The 22,610-nt window shown below is 42.6% G+C and overlaps 1 protein-coding gene across 13 annotated transcripts in view; it reads left to right on the top strand.

Annotated features, from left to right (window-relative positions):
- The window catches only part of RAPGEF6 (Rap guanine nucleotide exchange factor 6), a 125,984-nt gene extending 107,259 nt beyond the window's left edge, over positions 1–18,725 (top strand). For 6 of the 13 annotated variants that reach the window (XM_064724802.1, XM_064724799.1, XM_064724801.1 and 3 more), the window contains 7 exons: positions 1,877–2,068; positions 3,081–3,218; positions 4,549–4,662; positions 6,653–6,878; positions 8,645–9,156; positions 12,084–12,380; positions 14,092–18,725. In XM_064724802.1, coding sequence (XP_064580872.1) covers positions 1,877–2,068; positions 3,081–3,218; positions 4,549–4,662; positions 6,653–6,878; positions 8,645–9,156; positions 12,084–12,380; positions 14,092–14,117 — 1,505 coding nt within the window. In that variant the 3' untranslated portion in view covers positions 14,118–18,725. The remainder of the gene's footprint in view (positions 1–1,876; positions 2,069–3,080; positions 3,219–4,548; positions 4,663–6,652; positions 6,879–8,644; positions 9,157–12,083; positions 12,381–14,091) is intronic. The other 7 variants (XM_064724806.1, XM_064724804.1, XM_064724805.1 and 4 more) reach the window with 3 other exon arrangements.
- Positions 18,726–22,610: the final 3,885 nt, after the last annotated feature.

The following is a 22,610-nucleotide window of genomic DNA, read 5'->3' as shown; positions in this document are numbered from 1 at the left end:
AAGGGTTGTTTTGTCAGTTCATGTGTGTTCATGTTTTGGTTGAGCTCAAAAATTTCTGTGATGTTTTTTATTTTGACCTTTGGTTCCTAAAGCTGTGTCTTCCCATCAGTCTGGCAGGAAATCCAATAGCACATCAACCCTGCTGTCCTTGCACAGAGCTAGGAAGGATAAAAGTAGTCTTTACCATATGAACAGCAAGAAATGAAAAGAGACAAAATCAATATAGAAACTGCAATGGATTACACCTTAGAATAAATGAAGATTGTTGAGAAGGAGAAGTTAGGTCAATATTGACTGATGAGTTTGACATGGCTTGACAGTCACAAATTGGAGGACTACGGCAGGATAGCTCTCATAATTTGAGTTCTTGTCAAACAAACTGTTGTCTAACCTGCTGTCTTACACAGTTCAGTAAATTCTTATTTAGAAATTAGAAGTTATAATTGTGTTTTATTTAGATATTCTAGCAGTTTTCACTTTCTTGAAAGACAGATTTGTTTCAAAATAGATGAGTAACAACCATGCTAAATAAAATTATGTTTCCTGCTTGTCTTTTGTCCAAATATAGCATTTTAAGGCTTTTTTTGTCTTCAAATACTGTTTTATCTCTGATGAGGTAAGTTCAAAGCATGACTAGGAGATGGCACCTTGAAGATAAAATTTTAAGTCCTTGCCATTACAGTATTAGGAATGCAAATCCTTATTATTCCCTAAGATGCCATCTTATGCAAATTTTATTTTAGCATTTATTTTAAGTAGCGCTGAAGCAGGAAACCTGGAAATGGCCACATTAAACTCCCTTTTAAAAAACATTAAATCCTTCATGTTTGAACTCTTTCTAGATGATCTTTGTGCAATCATAGGTACCAGGTTCAAGAGAAGAACATAATTGTTACCAGATTTTTTTTTATTTGTTTTAAAAAAAATTAAAATCTTGTATGCACGGTGCTAGCCATAAATATTTGAAAGTAAAAATAGGGAATATGTACCAACTGTTCTATTCATGTAGTTAGGCAAATCAAGTCAATATTTTCTTAAACATCAGAAAGGAAAATGAAGTTTAAGTGGATATACAAATAAATGTGTAGTAGATTGGCATATTATTAAAAATAACATTTTTAAAAACTGGGGAAGAAGCCTTAAGCCCCAAAACCCACAGGTAGTAGATCCAGTTAAGGTTATCATTGTTACAGAGCTGGGAGAAAAGATAGAGTAGTGATGTGTGGCATGAGGGAGCTGCCAGCCCTTCGTGGTTTAAATCTGGTGCAGTGAGAGCCCTGACCTGTCCAAGGATGTCTCTCCCCACTTGGTTGGGTTTCCCGCACTCAGGGGTTCTGCTCCCACATTTCTTACCTCACTAATAAGTTGCTGCCCTTGCTTGTGGTAGGAATGAGCAGCAGTGACACTGCAATCCAGAGTTTTCCAAGAGAATTTAAGGAGAAATCAGATGAGGAGCAGTCTGTGAATTGCTGTATGATTAAAGCAGAAGCTGAGGTAGTACTCTGTGCTGTAAATCACTTGTGCCACCTAGTGAAACATTTGGTGCCAGTTGCAAAACCACCTGATTTTGAAAGAGGTCCTGTTATGCAATTGCACCTTGCATGCAAACATTTAAAAGACAGGCTTGTGGTAGAAATAAACAACGTCTTTTGATCTTTTGATGAAGTACCTCAATGGCACTTTCAAGAATTTAGGGCTTCTTTTTAAAGCTCTTCACATGTCATCTTCAGTGTGATGGGGTTGTTGTGTTTGGACTAGAAATGGTTTAAAAACAATTTATCTTCTTTATACAGTGGTTCCTTTGTCTGGATGGTTGTACTGCAATAATCCTGCAATTGAAAGTGCTAGATATTTATATGCAGTTTTTCCCTTACAGTGACAAAGAATTTAAGTGAGAGAAGAGGAGGGAAATCCTCAGAAATGTCTCCAGTGCCCATGAGATCAATTGGCCAAACCACAAAAGCCCATCAGCATCAGCAAAACCGAATGAGTCAAGTTCTTCAGGTCCCAACTGTGAATTTGTACCCCAGCAGGAAAAAGGGACTGACAAAGGATCATGTCACATTCAGTGAGTATCTTCAGCTCACCTGGCTGGGGAGGCTTAAAGATGTAAGCAAGCAGGAGGGAGAAGCTCTTTTGTAGCTGAGTGGTTGATGTGAGACATTGTTGTAAACTTCATAAATTAATTCACTTTAAAACAGCTGATACATGTTGCTGTGTTTTAAGAGAGCACGCTTAGTAATTTGCAGTCTTTTATAACTTTGAAATAGTCAATGGTGAGGTGCTGTCTCCAAATATGCTCTTGCTTCATGAAGTCTAAACTATTTGAGTGAAATCATTGAAACAAATCACAGATGTAATATTTTAACCTCTGGGGCACCATTTTAACAGCATTATGGTCAAATGGAGCAACATATATTATTAGTTGCCCCTAGTGAACATATTTTCTTGGTCTCTAAATTTGCTAGTTGCAAAGTAGTATATTCTTTATTAAAAAGCTTTTGTCCTACTTACATAACTGTTGTATCATTTGAAAGCTGCAATTGTGGGTTATTAAATGAAGTTAGCTGCAGTCAATAACTGATATAAAATTATTTTATATTATATTGAGCATCAACGTAATTTAAAATAGCTTCCGAAAGTAGTATATTACAGCATATAAAATATTATTACAGTTGATCTTGAACTGACCTGGTAGCTCTGACACACGTGGTTTTTAACACAGTCCCAACAGTGCCATGGGCAAGGATTTCCTCCTAGGTTTATACTGCACACAGATTTTTTTTTTTACATAGTCCTTTGCCAAAACCACAACGAATGTATCATTGCATTCCTGGTTCCTGTTGGGATATGGATGTTTCAACATTTTAGATGAGCAGCCAGCAGTAGCAGTGGCCACAGCTGATCTGATCTAAATTTAAATGGAGACTGCCTCCACATGCAGAATTCTCTGAGCATCTGCTCCTCTCTTTGCTGAATATTCTATTCTGATTGTTCAGCATGGTGCTTATTTGTAGTTTAAACAGAAATCAGTAATTCAAAAGAAGAATATGTAGTAACTGATCCCATTGTTTTCATAGGTACAGGCTCTCCACAGAAGTCATTAAGCTTGTCTGAGGAAGTAAGTAGTAGTAAGAAACAAACAGATGACACTATGTCCATGGCATCTTCTTTGCACTCCAGCCCACCTGCTTCTCCTCAGGGCTCCCCACGCAAAGGTAAGTGTGTGGCAGCATCAGTCCCAGGAACTGGAACCTAAAACAGGGTGGGCAGTGGCAGGAATGTTTGTGGGCAGTGACACATAAGAGAAATAGTAATTTAAAATATTCATGTCAGGAATAGAATCACATCTTTCTATGAATAGACATGATTTGTATATTTTGGACCTTTAAGTCACTTAGTATTTAAAAAAAGGGGAACATTTGTTTTCTTAAAATACTGCCCAAGAGCTTTTGGCAGAATTCCCAACAGAACTGACGTGCTGACACCTGCCATCATGCCAGTTCAGATTTAGGGGGCCACTTAAATAAATGGGATTCGCAAACCTGGGGATTTGTTGAAGATGACAGTGTTGGACAGACACTGCAGCTGCTGAGACAACTTCTGGTCTTGCCCAAGGTAGTTGGAATAGCAGGTGATTAGATAGAGCTGGAGGTGGAATGGTGTCATAGTTCTCCAGGACAGGTGGTTTAGGTTGCTGCAGAAGTAGTGCATCCATCTAAATCCTCGAGTCGCTGTTCATATTGTTTGTTCTTGTGCACAGGGCTTTGTATACATCCCTGTCTCTCATGATGCCCTGAGAATCCTTTTATTTTTGATGTCTTCATCTTAAAAGACCTGCATCACTTCATCATTAGTCAACCTTGGATGGGAATTGATTTGAAATCTCTTAAGAGCCCTCAGTAGCCAGCGCGGGTGGTTGGTGTTGGATGGCGTAAGGCCCCTCTCCCTCCCTTCTGCTGCTTTGCTCACTGACAGCCCAGAGCCACAGCCCTGGCATGGCATGGCACAGGGACTGCTGCATCTTCTCACCCCTCTCAGTGGGAGATCAGCCTGCTCCGTCCACTTCTGCCTTCACAAGATCCTGTTTCCTTTAGGAGAATGCCACTTATTGTACTTAAACACAGCATATGTATAAAAAGCTTAAATACTTGGGTTGCCAAATCTTGCTCCACCGAGCATTGCTTATGTTATTTTTGTTAACTTTTATCTGGTGCTTTGAAAAGAATGTTTTGTTTCTTGGGGATTGTTTCATTAATTCAACTTGATTTCAGCACTGATCTCATTTAATTGAGGTGATCTGTACTTTGTTGTATGTGTTGTGCTAACAGCTCATTGATCTAAAATTAGGTGCTTCACAGACAGCTGAAAGACATAATTTTAGGCATGAGCACATTCCACTTGATCTTAGATTTCATTTTCTTTTGAGCTATACCCAAGTGATACACAAATAGGATTGAAGAAAAAAGGATTTTCAAGTAGGATGTTATTTTTGTTGTTACTTATCTCATCATCTGTCAACATCTGTCTGTGTCTACTTCATTGTAGTTGGCAACATCCAAAGGTCGGATAACTGCAGTCAGATGAATCTCTCTGGCTCTTCCTCATCACTGGCCAGTGAAACCAGCAACAAGAACAGTGGACAGCGCAGCTATGGAATAGGTGGGGCTTATTTACAAAAGCAAATTCAGAAGATTTGCCAAGCTGGAGAGAGTTCTGAGAGAAGGGCAAAGGTGGACAGAGAGAAAGAGAGTAGAAAGGCAGAAGCTGAGCATGAACCCACAAAAATAAAGGGATTCCTGTTTAGAAGAATTAGGGAAAGAAGCTTCTCCAGGGAAAGAACAGCTGTTACTGCAAAAAGGGAAGCAGAGCCCACTGAAGCCTTAGAAAGCACTGGAAGCCAAAAGGACAAGGACTTTGATGCTCTGAGTACTGCAAGTATCTGTACCAACAGCAGTGTGCACATATCCTACTGCCTATGCATAAGGCCTAGAAGAAGGAGGAAGACTATATAATGTATTTTTAGAAGGAAGACTGATGTCCATGTTGTGTCCAATGCCCTGAATTTATCTGAGTTACTTCAGCGTTATCCATTTACATGTTAAAGATGTTTAATGTGCTTCCCTTCCAGATGTTTGTGTCAGTTCTTTATAGCTAATCACCCTTACAGTGCAGTGAAGACAATAATGTGAAGTTTAGAGAAGCAAGGAACAGGTACAGTGTCAGTTCAGTTCCTTAGTGTGTTACAAATGCCAGTGAAACAGTAAGTTCTGCAACATTTGTTAATTAAACAGACCCTGATACGGTGTCAATGGAATGCTCACTGCCACTGTTGGTGTGTATTCCATTGGTCACATCTCCTGCCCAACAAATATTTCTATTTAGTCTGTTATACACATGTGCTGTTATTTTATGGCTCAGCTTTCAGATAGTGTTAATTTTTTTAATGAAGAGAAGCCCCTTAGTTTTCCAGATAATTGGAACACTCTGAGGAAATTTCTTACTGCAACGTAGTTGTGTCAATTTAAAGAGTCCCTATAAATGTAAAGAATATGAAATATTAGTTATTCCCAAATGAAAGGAAACTGAAATTTAGTCTTAAAAAGGCTGCTCTTAAGTAGATTTTAAGGTTCAGTTCTGTAGCTTGATAATATAGATATTTACTGCTCATATTTGCTACTAAAATCTTACAGCAACAATCAGAATTAAGCTGTGAAATCTCAAATTATGAGCATTGTGCTCAGTGGCTGCATGTCAGTGTCTCCACATGCCATACTGTATCATCTGTGTATTGTTTATGCATTTAAGGGCATCCATTTTCTGTGTTAGGTTGTGTGTGTCACTTTTACACTGCTTTGTCATTTCACTTCTTCACCTAATCAATGTAAATATTTGGCAGTCTGACTAAAAGGCACAAGTGCAAAAATTTAGGAAAAAAAGTTTGTCTGAGGTGTTAGATATATAGGGGTGTATACCTTTTTTGGGTCTGAAAGAAGTTAATTGAGGGTAAGCCAAGCCGAGAAAAAAAAGCATTATGCATTTTGCTCTGAATCTGGTCTGGGGTCTTCAGTTGTTCCCCTTCTGTGGGAACAACACTGGGGTCTGCTCCAGCTCCTGCCAAGGTTGTGCTTCCTGATTTGCTTCCTTCTCTGTTAGTTTTGGAGCAGATAACAAAACTGAAATGGATCATGTAGCTAATCCCTGAGTGCTCATAGCTGTCTTTCACCTTAGTCAGCATCTCCTCCTCCACTGCCAGAATCTTTTTTTGAGTCTTGCCTGGCAGTATGGCAGAGGGATAGTGGGAAGTGTGCTACATTTTTACTGGAGGAGTTAGCACTTGCAGAATTGGCAAGACCTGATCTGCCTGCCCAGTGGTGATGCAGTAGGCTGCTGATTCTAGTAGTGTGGGTTAAAGCTGCTGCTCTGGAGAGTGGTGGAGTTGCAAGTGGGTTATTGCTGTTCCTGGACTTGCATTAGTAAATCAGTGCTAGATGCTGATAGATGCTAAAAGCTTTAGTACCTTAAAAGCCTCAGATTGTATGCAAACAAGGTTTGGTTGGTTTTCTCCTAAATACCCTCGCTGTATTGTGTGAGTCAGCACTTCATTGTTGCATGTTTATTGAGACATTCTGCTCTCCTCTCCTGTGCTTAGGCTATGCCCTCATACCTTCCACTAAATCCGACAACTTCTCAGACTCCAGCCACAGTGAGATCTCATCGCGCTCCAGCATCGTGAGCAACTGCTCGGTGGACTCCATGTCAGCAGCGCTGCAGGACGAGAGGGCTCTGTCCCAGTCCCTGCTCGTGGTGGATTCAGGCGGGGCAGAGAGGAAGGAGCATCCTCAGGCACTGACAGATTACAGCCAGCCCTGCCCAGGGTAAGGTGCAGCTGCTTCTGCTGGGGTGTGCTGCTGTCAGGAGGCTCTGGCCAGGACACTCCACTGTGGTTACCCAGCTTCTGCTGGAGGCTGGAGCACTGGCTGCTGTGTGGGAGCTGTTTCCATAAGAAGCTTACAGTATTACTTGGGGAGACAACAGCTTGTTCCCATTGGTGGGGTTTAGCTGGATATTTCTTGCAGGAGACTGGAAGCTTGTTAAAAGCCAGGATGATGCTTAGCAAATTAATGCCATGGTGAGAGACAGCAAAAGAGCAGCAGGATATGATCAATTCTCTCTGAGTCAGCAGTGCCAGTCACTTAACGTGCTCTAATGTGATTTGTAAGGATTTTTCTAATTATCATTTGTTGCTTAGGCAGACTGGCAGCTTTCTGCCAATGTCTTTCTGATGGTTTCCACCCAAGAGGTCTTGTTACTTCAGTGCAATGAGAATTTGTGCTGAAATGATGCTTTGAACTAGAAGATTTTGGATTTTTTTTTGCTAGATGTAGCACCTTGATCCATAGGATGTAATATCTCCTAATATATCTTGGGATAGCATTGTCTGTCCTCAGCTGTCATGGATTCAGCTAAACAAGAGATGCTCCTTACATTTTTAATTTTTCCAGCACATGGAGTCATAGAATGCTTTGGATTGCAACAGACCTTAAAGATATCTTGATCCAACCCCCCTTCTCTGGGCAGGGATCAGGGTGCTTCCAACCCCATCCAAACTGGCCTTGAACACTTCCAGGGATGGAAAGAAATGAGTAATTTTGTTTATTTCATGGGATTAAAATGGGAATGTAGAGATGTTACTTCATCAAAGAAAATAATTCCCTCTCTGGAAGACATAATATACACTGAGTTCATGTTTTGTGGTTGTTTCTTTATTCCTTAGTTTCAATAAGTTGCAAAGAAAGAAAATGGATTTTATCCTAGGACTTAACAAAATAGAAAAGGAAGGAAATAAAATCCCTTGCTTGCACATGCATAAAAAAAGTTCCTTGATTTCACAACATGTCAGTAAACTGCTGAGGGAGGGTGTTGAATTTTAATGTTGTGCTTCCCATGCATTTGTTAACACGACCAGAAATAGTTGGGAGACTTGAATAATGTCTAGCAATCCTATCTACATGTATTCTAAATTCATACAACCCAGGCTTTATTTTTCTCCCCTTAATTGTGCATTCAGAGTGATAAGAGCTTTCAGCAGACATTTTTTTAAAAAAAGAAGTTTTGGACTTTGCTTTTCAGAATCCATCCCTGCATATTGTTCCCACAAATGTTATTTATGCCCAATACTTCCAGATGTTCTTGAAATTCAGCTGCTTCTACTCTGTCTGAACAACTTGATATTGCTATCACTGAAGGGGTTGGATTTTACTCTATATATTTATTTTTGTTTTAGTTTATGACTGTACAGTAAAAGGTGGTAGCAGACTAAATGGAAGAGGTAACTTACTGCTCTGCTTTCTGTCAGGCACTGTGTCTGTGATTGGTAGAGAAGAGCTTCTGTGGGCCAGACTTAGGAATCTGGGATGCAGCCTGAAAATACATGTTGCAAACTTACTATTCCCTTGGGAATACCTTCCTTGCTGCTGGGTGCAATAATGATTTGGGAGTAACAGTGTCTCTTGTCAGTGCTGCCTTGTGCCTTGAGCTTGCTGCTCACCTGGTACAAACCCAGAGGGGCTCTGAGTACCTTGCTCTTGCTGTAAAAGCTTACAAGTGTTTTTTCCCCAATTTCTGTTGTTTTCCAATGTAGCTGGACCATCACTAGGCCTGCTCTGATCAGAGGGATGGCATTCACATCTTCCATGAGCAGCGAGGAGATCTCCCACGAGCACATCACAGTGGAGGCAGCAGACAGCGGCCGGGGCAGCTGGACTTCATGCTCAAGTAGCTCTCATGACAATTTCCAGAATATCCCAAACCAGAAGAGCTGGGATCTCCTCAGTTCTTACCGCCACACCCAGCTGGACGGACCTATAGCTGAAGTGGATGCCGCAAACTTTCACTCTGAGGAGGGTTATTTGTATTCCGAAGCCTTTTCCAAAGCCAACAGGCAGTCAAAAGCCAGCGTGGAGCTGGACCAGTCTCGGCAGAGCTGGGCATCCTCCAGCTCCCTGTCAGACACTTACGAGACAAACTATGGGACAATTAAGCGGAGGGGGCTGGAGAACTCCTCGGTGGAGCAGACGGAGGCTTTGGACTCTAAAGCAGGCGCTGATACAACTTACAAAACTGTTACTTCGAGCACAGAAAAAGGCCTGATAGGTAAGCCAAGCCAACAGCTCGTGGAAGCTGCTACATCTGTTTTTCATTTTGTACTAAGCTGTTAAGAAATGACGTCAGCAGGTCTGGGGCTGCCTGGCGTGTTGAATTCAGCTTCACACGTGGTTGAAATCAGAGCACTACACAGTGTGTTTTCAAGCCACCTTCTTTTTTATTAGGACTATCAAGATAATAAACAAGTGCACTTCCCTATCACTTCATGGGGCTGCAGGAAAACTCTCTTCAGGAAAATGTCAGGCAGTTCTTTTCTGTAGTCTATTTTGCTTTTTTGAATGACTTTGGAGGGTATACTCATCACTGTAGATGTTCTTCTGACAAGAAGAGCAATCATCTTCAATGATCCTATACTCCTTATAATAAGACAGATCCTAGGATCCCAGAGGGAAGAGTAGTGTGTGAGAGTAGTGCCCATGACTGCAGAGTAGTGTGGAGCTCACCTGCCTCTCTGGAGCTGAGGCACCTTTCATCCACAGGGCTTTGGGCTCTGAAAGCTCAAGGGCAAAGCAGATTCCTTTCCTGTCTTTGCTATTTTAAGATGCCGTTTATTTGATTATACGGCTGCAGTTTGGCTACTTATGAAAGGAAAAAAACTTTAAAAGTTCTTTGAAATATGCATAGTTCTATCAAGCAAGATGTTCTTCCCCCATCCTAGTGAGTTTAGTAGCCAGAATTAAAGGAACTGGGTTAGTAGCAAGATAAAACATGGAATGCAAAGCTTTCTAAGACTGTGAGGCAAGGGTGCAGCTGAAATGTAGTTTAATTACTGAGTGGATTGCTGGAGGGCTTTGTTATCAAAGGTAATTGCCTGAATAAACATTGCACGTAGGGCGGAGGTCTTGGATTGTGTTCCTCCTTCTTGGCTTTGAAAAAGAAATCGTGGTGGAGCCTTGCAGAAAATTTGCTCCCAGCTCATTGCTGTGCCTGTGCTCTGCCCTTGCAGCCTTTCAGAGCTGTTCATGAGTGTCTGGGCTGGATGAGGAGGTGGCAGGTTCACTGTACATACTGTACATACTGTCTTTGCTGACAGCACTTGCCCTTCCTTTTAATTCTCCTTCCATTCTGCACCATGTAGCTGTGAGGAGCACTCTCAGAGTGCTGGACATGAGTATGTTTGCTCCAGGAAAGATCTGATAGGGATGGATATGATTACAGATTTGCAAACACAAATCCATTAGCTGCTCGCCATCACACAGTGTGCCAAAGGTATCTTCACTTTATTTCACTGTTTGTAAAATACTGTGAATTGGAACTTAACAAAGGGACACATTATTCTTGCATTACTACAGTAGACTAAAGGTCAGCTCCAGGGAGCCTGAAGCTTTCTCCTTTGAAGGAGAACATACCCACCCTTGTCATTCCAACCAAGACTGAAGGTGAGGTGAGGGCCCAGCCCTTCCCCATCCCTCCAGGGAAGAGCAGATCCTCTGCACTTCCCCTGCTTTTTCACAGAGACCTCATTCAGTGCGAGTTAAATGAAAATAAATCCTGTAATTAAATAGTGTAAATCTCTGCCTGTACCCACGTGTATCTGCTAAACCCCAGACTGACTGAATTTGATTTTAGTTGTTTTACTGTCAGCCCAGGCATGAGCTGAGGCCATCAAGTATGAACCAGCTTGTGTTCCTGGTACAAAAACCTGGAATCTCACAAGCCTACAACACAATAAGGAATTTTCCTTTATTTTTCATCTCTTCGCATTCTTCTAGGATAAGAAAGTATTATATTTGTTGAAATAAATGAAACTAATGAACATGCACTGTTTAAAATGGATCCACAGGAAGAATGCAAATTCACTTAACTAAGAGATTAAAAAAAATTACCCTGGCTTTGAAATTCTCCTGTTGCAACATGTCCATGGGAAAAAGCCCAATTTAACATGCACACAAGCCCCAGACCTGGGGTGGGAGGGAGGGGAGGCAACCTAAAAGAGTTATATTTTGGGTTGAGAGCCTCTGTGACTTGAAGTACTGCTGAACAGGGCAGGAAGGAAGAAGATGAACTATGAGGCATGGACATTGCAAATGTATAATATTGACTGTAGTCTTTTCAGGACTGCACAAGGTATAATGCAACCCTGTTCCACTAACTTCCTGGTTTTTTTCTCTCTTGTAAACAGAGAACATAGTTTAAGATAACAGTAAAAAAGAAAACAAAGCAAAAACCAAGGGAAAAAAGTAAGAAATCAAAAGTATGGGTGTGATAAGCCATTATTCACTCCGTGAAAAATAAAATAATTAATGCAGGCTCAGTACACAGTCTGCCTCATAGGATCAACTTTAAGGGATTTTTTTTCTTTCTATGGCATAGCTGGATGGTTTCATGTCTTTATACACATCAGTTGATAATGGTGATGTTTTATTTGTGGTAATGAATTTGTGTTAAGTGACTGACCTCTTTTGGGTGATGAAATGGGTGTTGGAAGTCAACCAGCAGTTTTTGCTGTCAAACACCAGCATGCTGCATGAAGTAACTCTGGGCTGGTTGCCTTAATTCCTTCTGTTTCAGTTTCCCAGCCTGTAACAGTGGCAGCAGACTTGGCTGTGCTGCCTCTCCATCCTGCTGGAGAGCTCCAGAGCATCCCCTGGTGCAGCAGGGCCGCAGGAGCAGGGACTGTAATAAAAGGTGTTAATTGCAGTCTCAATGCAGACAAGCTTAGAGTCCTCTTTCCACTCAATTGACATCTCACCTAAGGAGTTCATGGATTCTCTTGTTACTCTGACTTCTTAAAATAAATAGAAAATAGAAATGAAGGCATAAATACCTGCTGCTGTCGTTATAACCAGTGTTTCTGCATTTGCATTTTGTTATCAGTTTCTGTTTTGCCATTGTAACATTTCATGATTTTTTAACGTTTTGTTTCCTTTCTTTTTCTTCTTTTAACATTTCCATCGCTTATTTCTCGTGCCCAGTGTACTGTGTCACCTCACCTAAGAAGGACGATAGGTATAGGGAGCCACCGCCCACCCCTCCGGGATACATGGGGATTTCTTTAGCGGACATTAAAGAAGGATCGCCCCACCACCCACACCTCAAACCTCCAGACTATAGTGTGGCAGTGCAGAGGTCAAAGATGCTGCACAGTGACCTGTCTAGACTGCCCCCCGACGCGGCGGCCTGTGTCTCCTCGAGGATGCCTCAGTGGCACGGCCGGCAGCCGTCCAGCCCCAGGCTAGCAGAGCTGCCTGACGCAGATAGTGAAGAGGATGGTAGGTGAAAGCTGGCTGGGGAGCGGGGCTCTGCAGGGTGCACTTCACAGCAGCGCTCTGGCCTTTCTCTGGGCTCACCCTTGGAGATTAAAAGCGCATTAATCTCTGTGTACACAGTTGTGTTTGTGTGGCTGTGCGTGTCATGCATAGCTGTGTGCATGTACATACACGGTTAAAGCAAAGAGGAATGCCTTCCCCTTAGGAAAAGCATGTTGGCACCAAACAAACTCAAAGTGTATGTAAATAAGTATACACAAATATGAATATAAGATCTCCTAAAGTACAGCTGAGACACTTAAGAGCATGTAGATATTTTTGTTTTGTTTTGTTTTTTGTTTTTTTCTTTAAAATCAGTCCCCTCTTAAACAGTGATGGGACACTGACAGGCTACATGTGGAAAACTCCTGCCTCCCTGGGCTGATTATTGGTGTCCCAGTGGTTTGGCTGGCACCAGGGTGATGGTCCAAAATCAGTGATTTGGATTTGGTGGAGTGAACTTACCTTATTTGTATTCAGGTATGCTGGCACTGGCCTTATGCCTCAGCAGATATTTTTGGAGATTGAGTTTCAAAATATTGAACAAAATAATAGTGAACGTCTGTTCTTCTGGAGAGTGCATTTTATGAAACCTGTGTTCTCTGCCTAACCTGGCCTGACAGTGTCTCTTCCAGTTCATTTTTCATGATCTTGTTTGAAGCAACAGCCAGTGCTGCCAAGCATGGCTTTTATAGGGTGACCAAAATGTGAGAGGATTTTCCAGTAAAGACTGCTCTTATATTGTGTCAAAGCTAACTTCAGGTCAGGAGAATTTCTACTTAATTGTTTATCTGCTGATTTGCTTTTAATTTCTGTGCACCAATGTGATCTTCTGTACCTTTTGCTGGTGAACTCTGTTTTTATTAGAAGGTTGTGATCATTTCCTTCCATTCCAGTCTGATTTAAAATGAGCCTGTATTTAGATTAAAACAATTTCTGATGCAAAATGATTATATCTTGGCCATTTAAAATGTGTAAGCAGTAGTTAACATATGTATTAGTACTGCAGTTCAAAATTAGAGTAAACATAAACTTGCCTGGCATTAATTCTGTTGTATTTTTGATGTAAAAATAAGGAAGTCATTGCTTCAAACATTTTTAATCAAATTTTTTCTAAACTAAATTTAACTTTTAGTGGCACCCATTTTACTATTTTTGAAGTGCTTGGTTAATTTTATTTGGGATAAAATGCTCACTGCATGAAAATTTGCTGGCTTTTTTCCCAAATCCATAGGTTTTGGCATACTGGGAGCTGCATGCTGATAATTTTTGGAGAATCTGGGATTTTCTGTTTGGCAATATGTCTTTATCGTGTGACCATCATACCTCAGAGTGCAGAAGCTGTGGCTGCCCCATCCCTGGAAGTGCACAATTCCAGGCTGGATGGGGCTTAGAGCAACCTGGATGGTGTCCCTGCCTATGGCATGGAGTTGGAATGAGATGCTTTATAAGGTCTCTTCCATCCCAAACCATTCTGTGATTGCCTGAGGATCTGATAATGGTGATATGGAGTGTGTAGTGATCAATGATAAAGACAGTGAAAACATGCTGCTGCTGAGGGGCTGAAGCTGTCACAGACTCACTGTTATCACCTCACTGGGTGCTGCTCTGTGCCCTGTGTGCCCGAGGTGGGGACTGGTGGAATAACTGCTTTTTTCTTTATCTTGTTTTGCAGAAGATGAACAAGTATCAGCAGTTTAACCCTTGGGCTATTTATATGAACCACTCACAACACAAAGGATGTGGAAGAAGGTCTCATGGTTCTGTTAGGACTGCTGACAACTTGCTGCTACTGACCTCAGACCTTGCCTGTGTCCCAGACGAGATGGAACGGGTTGGATCACCTCTTCACACCTTCCTTCACTCTGCCACCACCTCCTAAGAAGCTATTTCTACCCATGAAATAGAACATCCTGTTCAAGGAATGTGCTGACTGCCTGGGTACCAACATGGGTACCCAGAGATGGACCTAGCTTTGTGCATTGGGGAGGACCAGTTGTCACCACCACTTGAAACTTAGGAGCATTTTTCTGTATGATACCATATAATCCTTTGGTAGTTTCAATTGTTGTTATTTTCTACATGACAGTTAGAAGTCTGAGAGTGTTATTTTATGAACTTCAAAAAAAAAATTATATCAAAATGTCAGCAAAAGCAAATGACGTTGCTGAAATATCTGAAAATAATTTATTAATTTAATATTTTTAAATGGGAGTTTCCTTTACGTGCGTTGGGAGTGCTCTGGTTGGCTAATATAAATGTTTAGTCAATGTGACAGTAAATTAGCTACCCATCAACTGTTGTACTCTCAAAATAAACACAGAAAAGTAGAAACGGGTGCAGAAATTTATAGATTTTAGAGTGGGTTTAGATTTAATATGAATAGAGTCCAATGCCCTGCAGAGCAGTGTCTGTCAAGGCAGCACTCCTGCTGCTCCCCTCCCACATGGACACAGCAGAAACCTGTCCAAGGATTTTAGAAATTGTTTTAGCTGCCAGCCAACTAAGGCAACAGTTGGTGCTCTCCTCCCCTGTTAAGGAATGTTTGAAATGTGGAAGCTGTAGCTTGAGGGGGGAGCATTTGGGGAGATCTGAAGCTTTCCCAAAAGAGTTTTAACCAGGTTTTGCCTTGCAGAGTTCAACATGCAAAGCATGTTCTAAAACTCAAAACTCCAGCTGTGTGTTGTGGTTTTTAAGATCATCTTACATGTCCTGGCCTTTTCCCAGAGTTGCACCGGGTTTAGGTGCAAAGGTTATCTTTGAAAAAAATAATAAAACAATTAGAAATCACCTGCATTTCACAATAAAATTTGTGAAACTAAATAATAAATGACACAGTGCTTATAGAAGAGCATAATGCATTTTATGATGGTTTAAAAAACCCTGTTGTATTTATCTGGAAATACAGATAATCTCAAACTAGGTTTTTTTAAAAATACTAATTAAAAATCCTGGTGTTGTTGATGTCAATGAGAATTTTGACTTACAGCCAGCCAGTATTAACCCATGATCCTCTAGTTTGATTATGGTCAAAATAATTGCTTCTTTGATTTTACTTTTAGCCAGCCAGAGTGCAGAGGGGTAGAACTGGAAATGCCTGCAGGTTCTTTTCTTTCTCCTTCTTCCCTTCCTTCTTCCCTCCCTTCTTTCCTTCCTTCCTTCCTTCCTTCCATACATGACACCCCATTCTAGTGTTGAAATCAGACATGAATGTGTGAATATGTATTTAAACATTTAATTGTAAATCTTTGTTGTGATGTTTACAGCCTAAGCTAGAAAGATGATGTTTGTCATTTTTACAGTGCCTCAAAACTGATTTCTATATCCATAGTTGTGGAGAGCTTTAAGGTTTTGGTTTTTTTTTTTTTTTACCTATATGTGTGCAGGGGTGCAAGGTAAATGCAACATTTTTGGAAAATGCCACAAGTACCAAAAACAACCCAAAGCCTTTGATGTGCTTTCTCCATAGTAGCTAGGGGCTGATGCAAATGACCCAGCCTGTGTCTGCCTTCAGAGCAGTTCCAGGCTCAGCATTGCCTGGAATGTACCTCTCACCATTGGAATGGGAAGGGTGTAAATGAACAGTGATGCTGAGGAAGAGCATTTATAACTCACTGGTTGGCTGTATGAATTTTGGCACAAGTATCAGAGAAGCATATGGTTGAAAAAGTACATTAAAATCCACTTAAGGTATGGCATAATACATGCATTTTGCTTTCTCAAGGCCTTAATGCTTACAATGAACCTGCACAGGCCTTAATGACTAAAGATTAATGTGTCAAAGCAATGCAGGGCAGAGTGAGTGTTTTCAGCACATGCAATATTGGTAATAGAACTCTGAACTGATATTCCTGTGGGATGTAAATCCAGGTCCTGCCATCCCATTGTCAGCTGTAGTTGCTTGTTAACTTCTACATGGAAAGAGCAGGCTTTGTGTTCCATCAGAAATCATCTGTGTTGTGCCAGGTGAATGAAGCCATACAGTTCCTTGGCCCTGGGGGGGAGCTGCAGCTTACTCCAGCCTGTTGAACAAAATATAGGGGATGGGGGTTACTAAAGTGGCTTCCTTTTACCCCAAACCCAATAGTGCTGCCTTGGAGGAGCAGGGAAGCCCCTGTGGGGGGAGCAGGGTCAGGGTCTCCTGGCAGTCAGCAAGAGCAGCTGAATTAATCACCCATCCAAACGTGGTGTTTGATGGTGTTTGCACATCAACAGCATCCATCTGTTCCACAGGGCTTGGCAGACACTGAAAAGTTTTAGAATGAGTGAAAGTCTTACTAATAATATTTTCCTAATAGCCAACACAGCTGGTGTACATAAATCATGCATAAATGATGGACAGATGAGCTACTCCTGCTCCTCCTGCCTCGCACAGTGTGGCTTCTCTGCTGCTCCTTGCTGGGCTTTCTGTTTGTTTGTTTGTTTTTAAGTCAACCGATCACATTGATTGGGGCCAATAGCCAAATGTAGAGTGTCTGCTGTGGGTTTGAAGAGACATTATCCCTTTTTTTGGTAATTCAGACAGAAGCAATATGGTGGTTAGTACCTGTTGTACACTGCTTTGTTGAAGTGATGTCTTCTGGACCACAGATCCCTGTCTCAGTACCTCTGCTAGGTTCTTCTAGCTTGGGCTCTGATGCTGATGAACAGTTAAGGTGCCTCATGTCATGTTCTTCCACTGCCATGCCTGGGTTTGCTCACTTCCTGCTCGTTGTTTGCTTCTGTCTTGTTGGTGAAAGATGCATTTCAGATTTCTGTGATTTAAGCACACAGTGTTTTGTTATAAATCTTAAACTTCCAAATAATTCCTGAGAAAGCAGTGTGGTTTGGTAAAGTTGAATTGGCCTCTCCAGTTGCAGAAAGGGGAAGATGAGGTCACTGAGCCTCTGAGCATCAGGTTCATCTCCTAGGTACACAAAAGAATGGAAATACAATGGCTGTGGATGTTTGCAGTTCACCATTTTTCAATGTGGACAAATTTTGAGTGTTTGCCAGCAGTGGGCAGTGTGGGGCTTTCCTGGCTCCTTCCTTTTGCCTTTATTCAGATAATTTTGTAGGTGTGGCCTCACCTTGAGTCCTGTGTGTGATTTTTGGACACCATGATATGAAAAAGACAGGAAGCTATTAGAGAGCATACAGAGGAGGCCACAAGGATGGGGATGGTCTGGAGGGGGGAAGCCTTATGAGGAGTGGCTGAGGGCACTCGGTCTGTTCAGCCTGGAGAAAAGGAGACAGGGGAGAGATCTCATTGCAATCTACAACATCCTCCTGAGGGGCAGCTCTCATCTCTTCTCTCTCATGAGCAGTGACAGATCAGGAGGGAATGGCCTGAAGATGTGTTAGGGGAGGTTTAGGTTGGGCATTAGGAAAAGGCATTTCACCCAGAACAGCTTCCCAGGGAAGTGGTCCCAGCACCAACCTGTCAGAGCTCAGGAAGTGTTTGGACAAGGCTCTCAGCCACAGGGTGGGATTGCTGGGGATGGTGCTGAGCAGGGCCAGCCTTGATGATCCTGCTGGGTCCCTTCCAGTCAGCAGACCCTGTGGTGCCAGGTGAGTGATGCCTCACTGGAAGGGGGTCAGAGCCCATTGCTTGGGATGGGCTGTGCTGGGGGCTCTCTGCACCTCCCAGAGGCAGAGGGTGTCCCCAGGGGCTGAATGTACCAGTGATGCCACTTGCAGAGGGGCCTGTGAGGCATCAGGGGTGTTCCAAAACCTCTTTAATCATGTCCTGAGTCATTTTACTACAGGCAATAGTGGAAATAAAACCCTGTCATTTAAGTTTTTATAAAAACATCAGAATTTTTGAAGGATAAACTTACCACTGCCTTTGCAAAAAGAAAAGAAAAAAGGGATACTCTCTCTTTAGAAAAGCTTTACACATTATATTTTAGAACGCTTGTATAGAGGGTAATCTATCTTGAATTCCCAACCCAGCTTTTGCTTCTGTTGTGCTTTTTATTGTTTTATCTTTATTTCTGATATACCTGGAATGCAGTTTAGCTTGGTATTAATTAAATTCTAAATATGTGAGCATATTGGCAAAACTGCACAGATGTAATGATATTCCAATAGCAATTGTACTGCACAAGTCAGTGATTGTAAAGTATTCTGTAACAAGCAATGTTTGTCTCCTATTTTTTGATACCTCTTACACTTATGTCTTTTAGAAAGACAATGCCTCTGTATGCTTTTTGTATTTTTACTGAGTGATTGTAAATATTTGTTATATTTTTGGTTAAGAGAATGTTTAAAGTACTGTTTATTATCCAATCTATTAATATGTTGGAATCAATAAACAATCAACATGTATTAATTGTTTTCAGCAGCTGTTTTCTGGCAGCCTTTGGAGGATGGAGCTGAGGTGGTACAGAGCTGGGAAGAGCCTGGTGGGAGTGATGCTCACCCCAGCATCAAAGAGGAACCACCACTGAGTGATTTTGTTGTGTCTTCACAGTGAGGACAATACAGACCTGTGATGTTCAGAGGGCTGGAGCAGCTTTTCTGTGAAAACAGGCTCAGACAGGTGGAGTACTCCGACTAAAGAAGAGAAGGCTCTGTGGAGACCTTGGAGTCCCTTTCAGTGTCTAAAAGGGCTCTAAGAGAGCTGGAGAGGGACTCTGAACAAGGGAGAATGGCTTTGATCTGAAGGATGGCAGGATTGTTTTTGATTTTAGGAGGTAATTGTTGCCTGTGAGGGTGGTGAGGCCCTGGCACAGGCTGCCCAGAGAGGCTGTGGCTGTCCCATCCCTGGAACTGCTCAAGGCCAGCTTGGATGGGGCTTGGAGCAATCTGGAACAGTGGAAGGTGTTCCTGCCTGTGGCAGGAGTGGAGGGCTGGACTAGATAACCTTGAAAGGTCCTTTCCCACCCAAACCATTCTGTAATTCTATGATCTTTTCCCTTTCCCCAAGTCCTGTGGCTGCTGCCTCAGGATAGAGACCAGAGAGGGCCTGAGGCCTGTGGTGCCTCCCAGACCAACGGCCTGTGCAGCACGTACAGATGGAGCTGTGTGCTGGCACTGAGCGTGGAACCACACAGCTGGAAATACTAAAATACTTCTTTTCCTGCCCTTACTTTTGCAGAGGGCCTGTGGCCCCCAGGCACCCCAGATGGGATGGGCAAGAGGAGTTGGGCCCCCTGCCCTGGCTGGCAGGACCACTTTTGAGTGCATTTTCCCTCCATTGGTGGGATATTGTGTTATCCATTGATACTACAAAAGCTAAGCTATGAGGAAACTTTATGGGAAAGGACTTTTTTTTTTTCAGTGGCAGGACATTTGTGTAATGGATTCTTTCCTGGCAAGCAGTCTGCAGGTTCTTGTCCTCTGTTCCCCCAGTGCACATGGGATTGTCCTCCCTTCCTCCCTGTGCAGCCCCTTTTCCTGTGCATGGGGATGTGTTTGCACCTCTGCTGCTCAGGTAAGAGTTGGGTTTTATCTTCACCATTTTACTCACTCCAGTGGGAATTTTCAGTTTTAGAATCACAGAATCGTTTGGGTGGTAAGGGACCTTAACCCTCACCCAGTTCCAACCCTCTGCCATGTGTGAGGATGCCTTCCACCAGCCAGGCTGATCACAGCCCTGTCCAGCCTCACCTTGTTCTTAGGACCCTGCTCAAAACCAGCCTGGTTTTGTTCCTGGGAATCTTTGAATTCCAGCAGTTTCTGGTAGGTGGCTAAGTTTTTAATTTTCTTTTCTCTCTTTTTTTTTTTTTTTTTTTAACTTCTGAAAACCTCCGTTCTTTTTAAAGGAGGGAAAAGGACCAGAGCTGCCACAAGAGGCCAGCATTGCCTCTGGTTTTGTGCAGGCTTTGCAGGGCTGTGCCTGCTGTCGCTGCCATGCTCAGCCAGTACCCAGCACCCTGGCAGGTGGCACCAGTGGCACTGGGGACATTCTGGGCTACTAGCACTTGATACTCTCCAGCCTGGGCTGCCCTGGGCCTGTGGCAATATCAGCAGGGACAATGTGGAGCCATGGGGTGCAGGAGGATGTGGATCTTAGCAGGTCACTTTGCATTTAGAACTTTCAAGCTGTCTGGTACCTTGTCCTGATTCTGCTTCATGTGCCTGGGTGATCCCTTTCCGTCCATGATGGTTATCCTGCCTTGGGGATAACTTGGGAATAAAGCTGTGCCCTTTTCTCCACTGCTCTCCATGCACTTTGCTGGAGAGAGGCTGTGAAGCATTTCTTCCTGTGGCAGAAGCATCAGCAGCTGGTGGGGCAGTGTGGGAAGGCACAAGTAGCTCTCAGATTGTGTGGGAAGGTGGAGTGCCAGGATGGCCTGACTGCAGCCAGCAATTCCTTGTGTAAAATCAAATGGAGGAGAAGCAGTGTCATTAGTGAGCAATCCACTTAATGAGTTCCTTGGATTTTGGGTTTCTCTTTTGCCTTCTCTTTCCAGGTGGTGGAAACCCAGCACATGATGTGCAGCATCACTTCCCATCCTCACATTCCATGTCCAAGCATTTGGGTTAGACCTGGCACTCTTGGAGGGTTGGCAGATTTTTGCTTTGACAGGGCCTCACATTCTTTGTGCTCTAGGGCTTCCCAAGCTACACTCAGTGCATCAAATAGCTGCTGACCTAAACTTGAGTGTATTCCCTGGGGGCACTCAGCCAAGGCTTTTTCTGATTTTCTGCTGGAAAGTCAGTATCAATCTGATTTTATTGGTAAGAGTCAACAATTTCTTGTTAGGCTACCAATGTGCTGTGTTATTTGCTCATGGAGAGGTTGAGAATTGTCCCTCCAAAGTAAATATGAAAAGAGAGATGAATTCTCTCTCCCTCCACAGAAGATTTCTTGCCCAGCAGGTAGTTGCTGTCTGCTGGAATCATGCTTTCTTTTTGCATTAAGGAAGAAGGCAAGAACTGCACTGGCAGCAGCAGGGTCACAGCCTGAGGTGTCTCCACCACATGGGGACTTGCCAGGAGGGCTCTGCAGGCAGGGTCAGTCAGTGCTTGCAGCCACTCATCATTTATTAAGAGGGCAAAATGTTCTGGACAGAACATATTTGAGCACCAGGAGGACTAAAACCTGTCCCTGCACCATTCTTCCCTCTGGGTTGAATTCCTGCACTTTTGAGGATGGAGTAAATGCATTTCTCCTCATCCAACCTTAATTCAGGAGGAATGTGCTTTCAGGCTGTGGCATCAGCTCTTGTGGTTTGACCCAGCATTTGCAATATTTTTATCTTTCCTGAAGATCCAGGTCCTGGAGGCACGTGCTGACATGAACTGATGACATTTCAGGGTTTGGGAGGGGTATGCAAAGCAGTTCTTGTTGCTACAAAAACCTTGAAAACACAAACTATAAAAAGAATTTTTTTAAAAGAAGAAAAGTGAAGGAAATGAAGACCCATATTGATTTAACCTGCCCCTGGCTCTCATCAGCACTGAGCTGCAAGCTCCTGATGCTGAATTCTCACAGCCCATCAAAAGAAAAGCCACAATGTCTTTCCCAAGGCACTGCCCTGAAGACTTTAACTTGTCTGAGAGAGCCAACACTCCTGGAAATGAAGGAAGAACCAGGTTGTTTGTACAAGATGAATGTTAAATGGGCTCCACAAAGATTTCTGTTCATTCCCCTGAATTTGTCAGAGGAGGAGAATAATTACTGGTGTCACAGTGCTGCAAGTCAGTCTTGGTTTGGGAGAGAGGGAGAAGTATGGCAATAAGTGAAGTTCCAATGTAGATATACTTGCATTTAACACTTAGGAGGAGCAATAAAGATGAAGGTTTTAATTGTATGTGCAATTTCAAAGCTCACAACATAATTTTATATCCTCAAACATCTGTTTTAGGATCAGAGCAGAGTGCTGCATAACTGGCTCATTTTTATATCTATCAGTTAGGCACCATCAAGTTTATTATAAATTCAAACTCATTCATGTAAACACGAAGTTGGGTTGAACAACTCCACAGAGTGATGATCCAGGGGACGGTGGTTGGAGCAGCAGAACTCCAGTGGGCTGCTCAGCAGGATGCTACTGCTTCCAAAACCCATGGCTCCAGAGGGAGAGGGCCTTGCAGGAAGGTGACAGTGTTTTACTTAGGAAAAACTCTTCCAGCCTGTCAGAGGTTGATGGAGGCTTTTGTGACCTGCTTGCCCACAATTGTGAGCACACCTTGTCTTCACCTCAGGATATTGTATTTTGGGGTAAATACAGCACTAATGCTTGGCTGCAATGTGATGGCTCC

The sequence above is a fragment of the Zonotrichia leucophrys genome, chromosome 13 (genome assembly GCF_028769735.1).
Source record: "Zonotrichia leucophrys gambelii isolate GWCS_2022_RI chromosome 13, RI_Zleu_2.0, whole genome shotgun sequence".
NCBI classification, from domain to species: Eukaryota; Metazoa; Chordata; class Aves; order Passeriformes; family Passerellidae; genus Zonotrichia; species Zonotrichia leucophrys.
The sequence above is the reverse complement of the archived record's forward strand: the minus strand, read 5'-3'. Positions and strand labels throughout refer to the sequence as shown.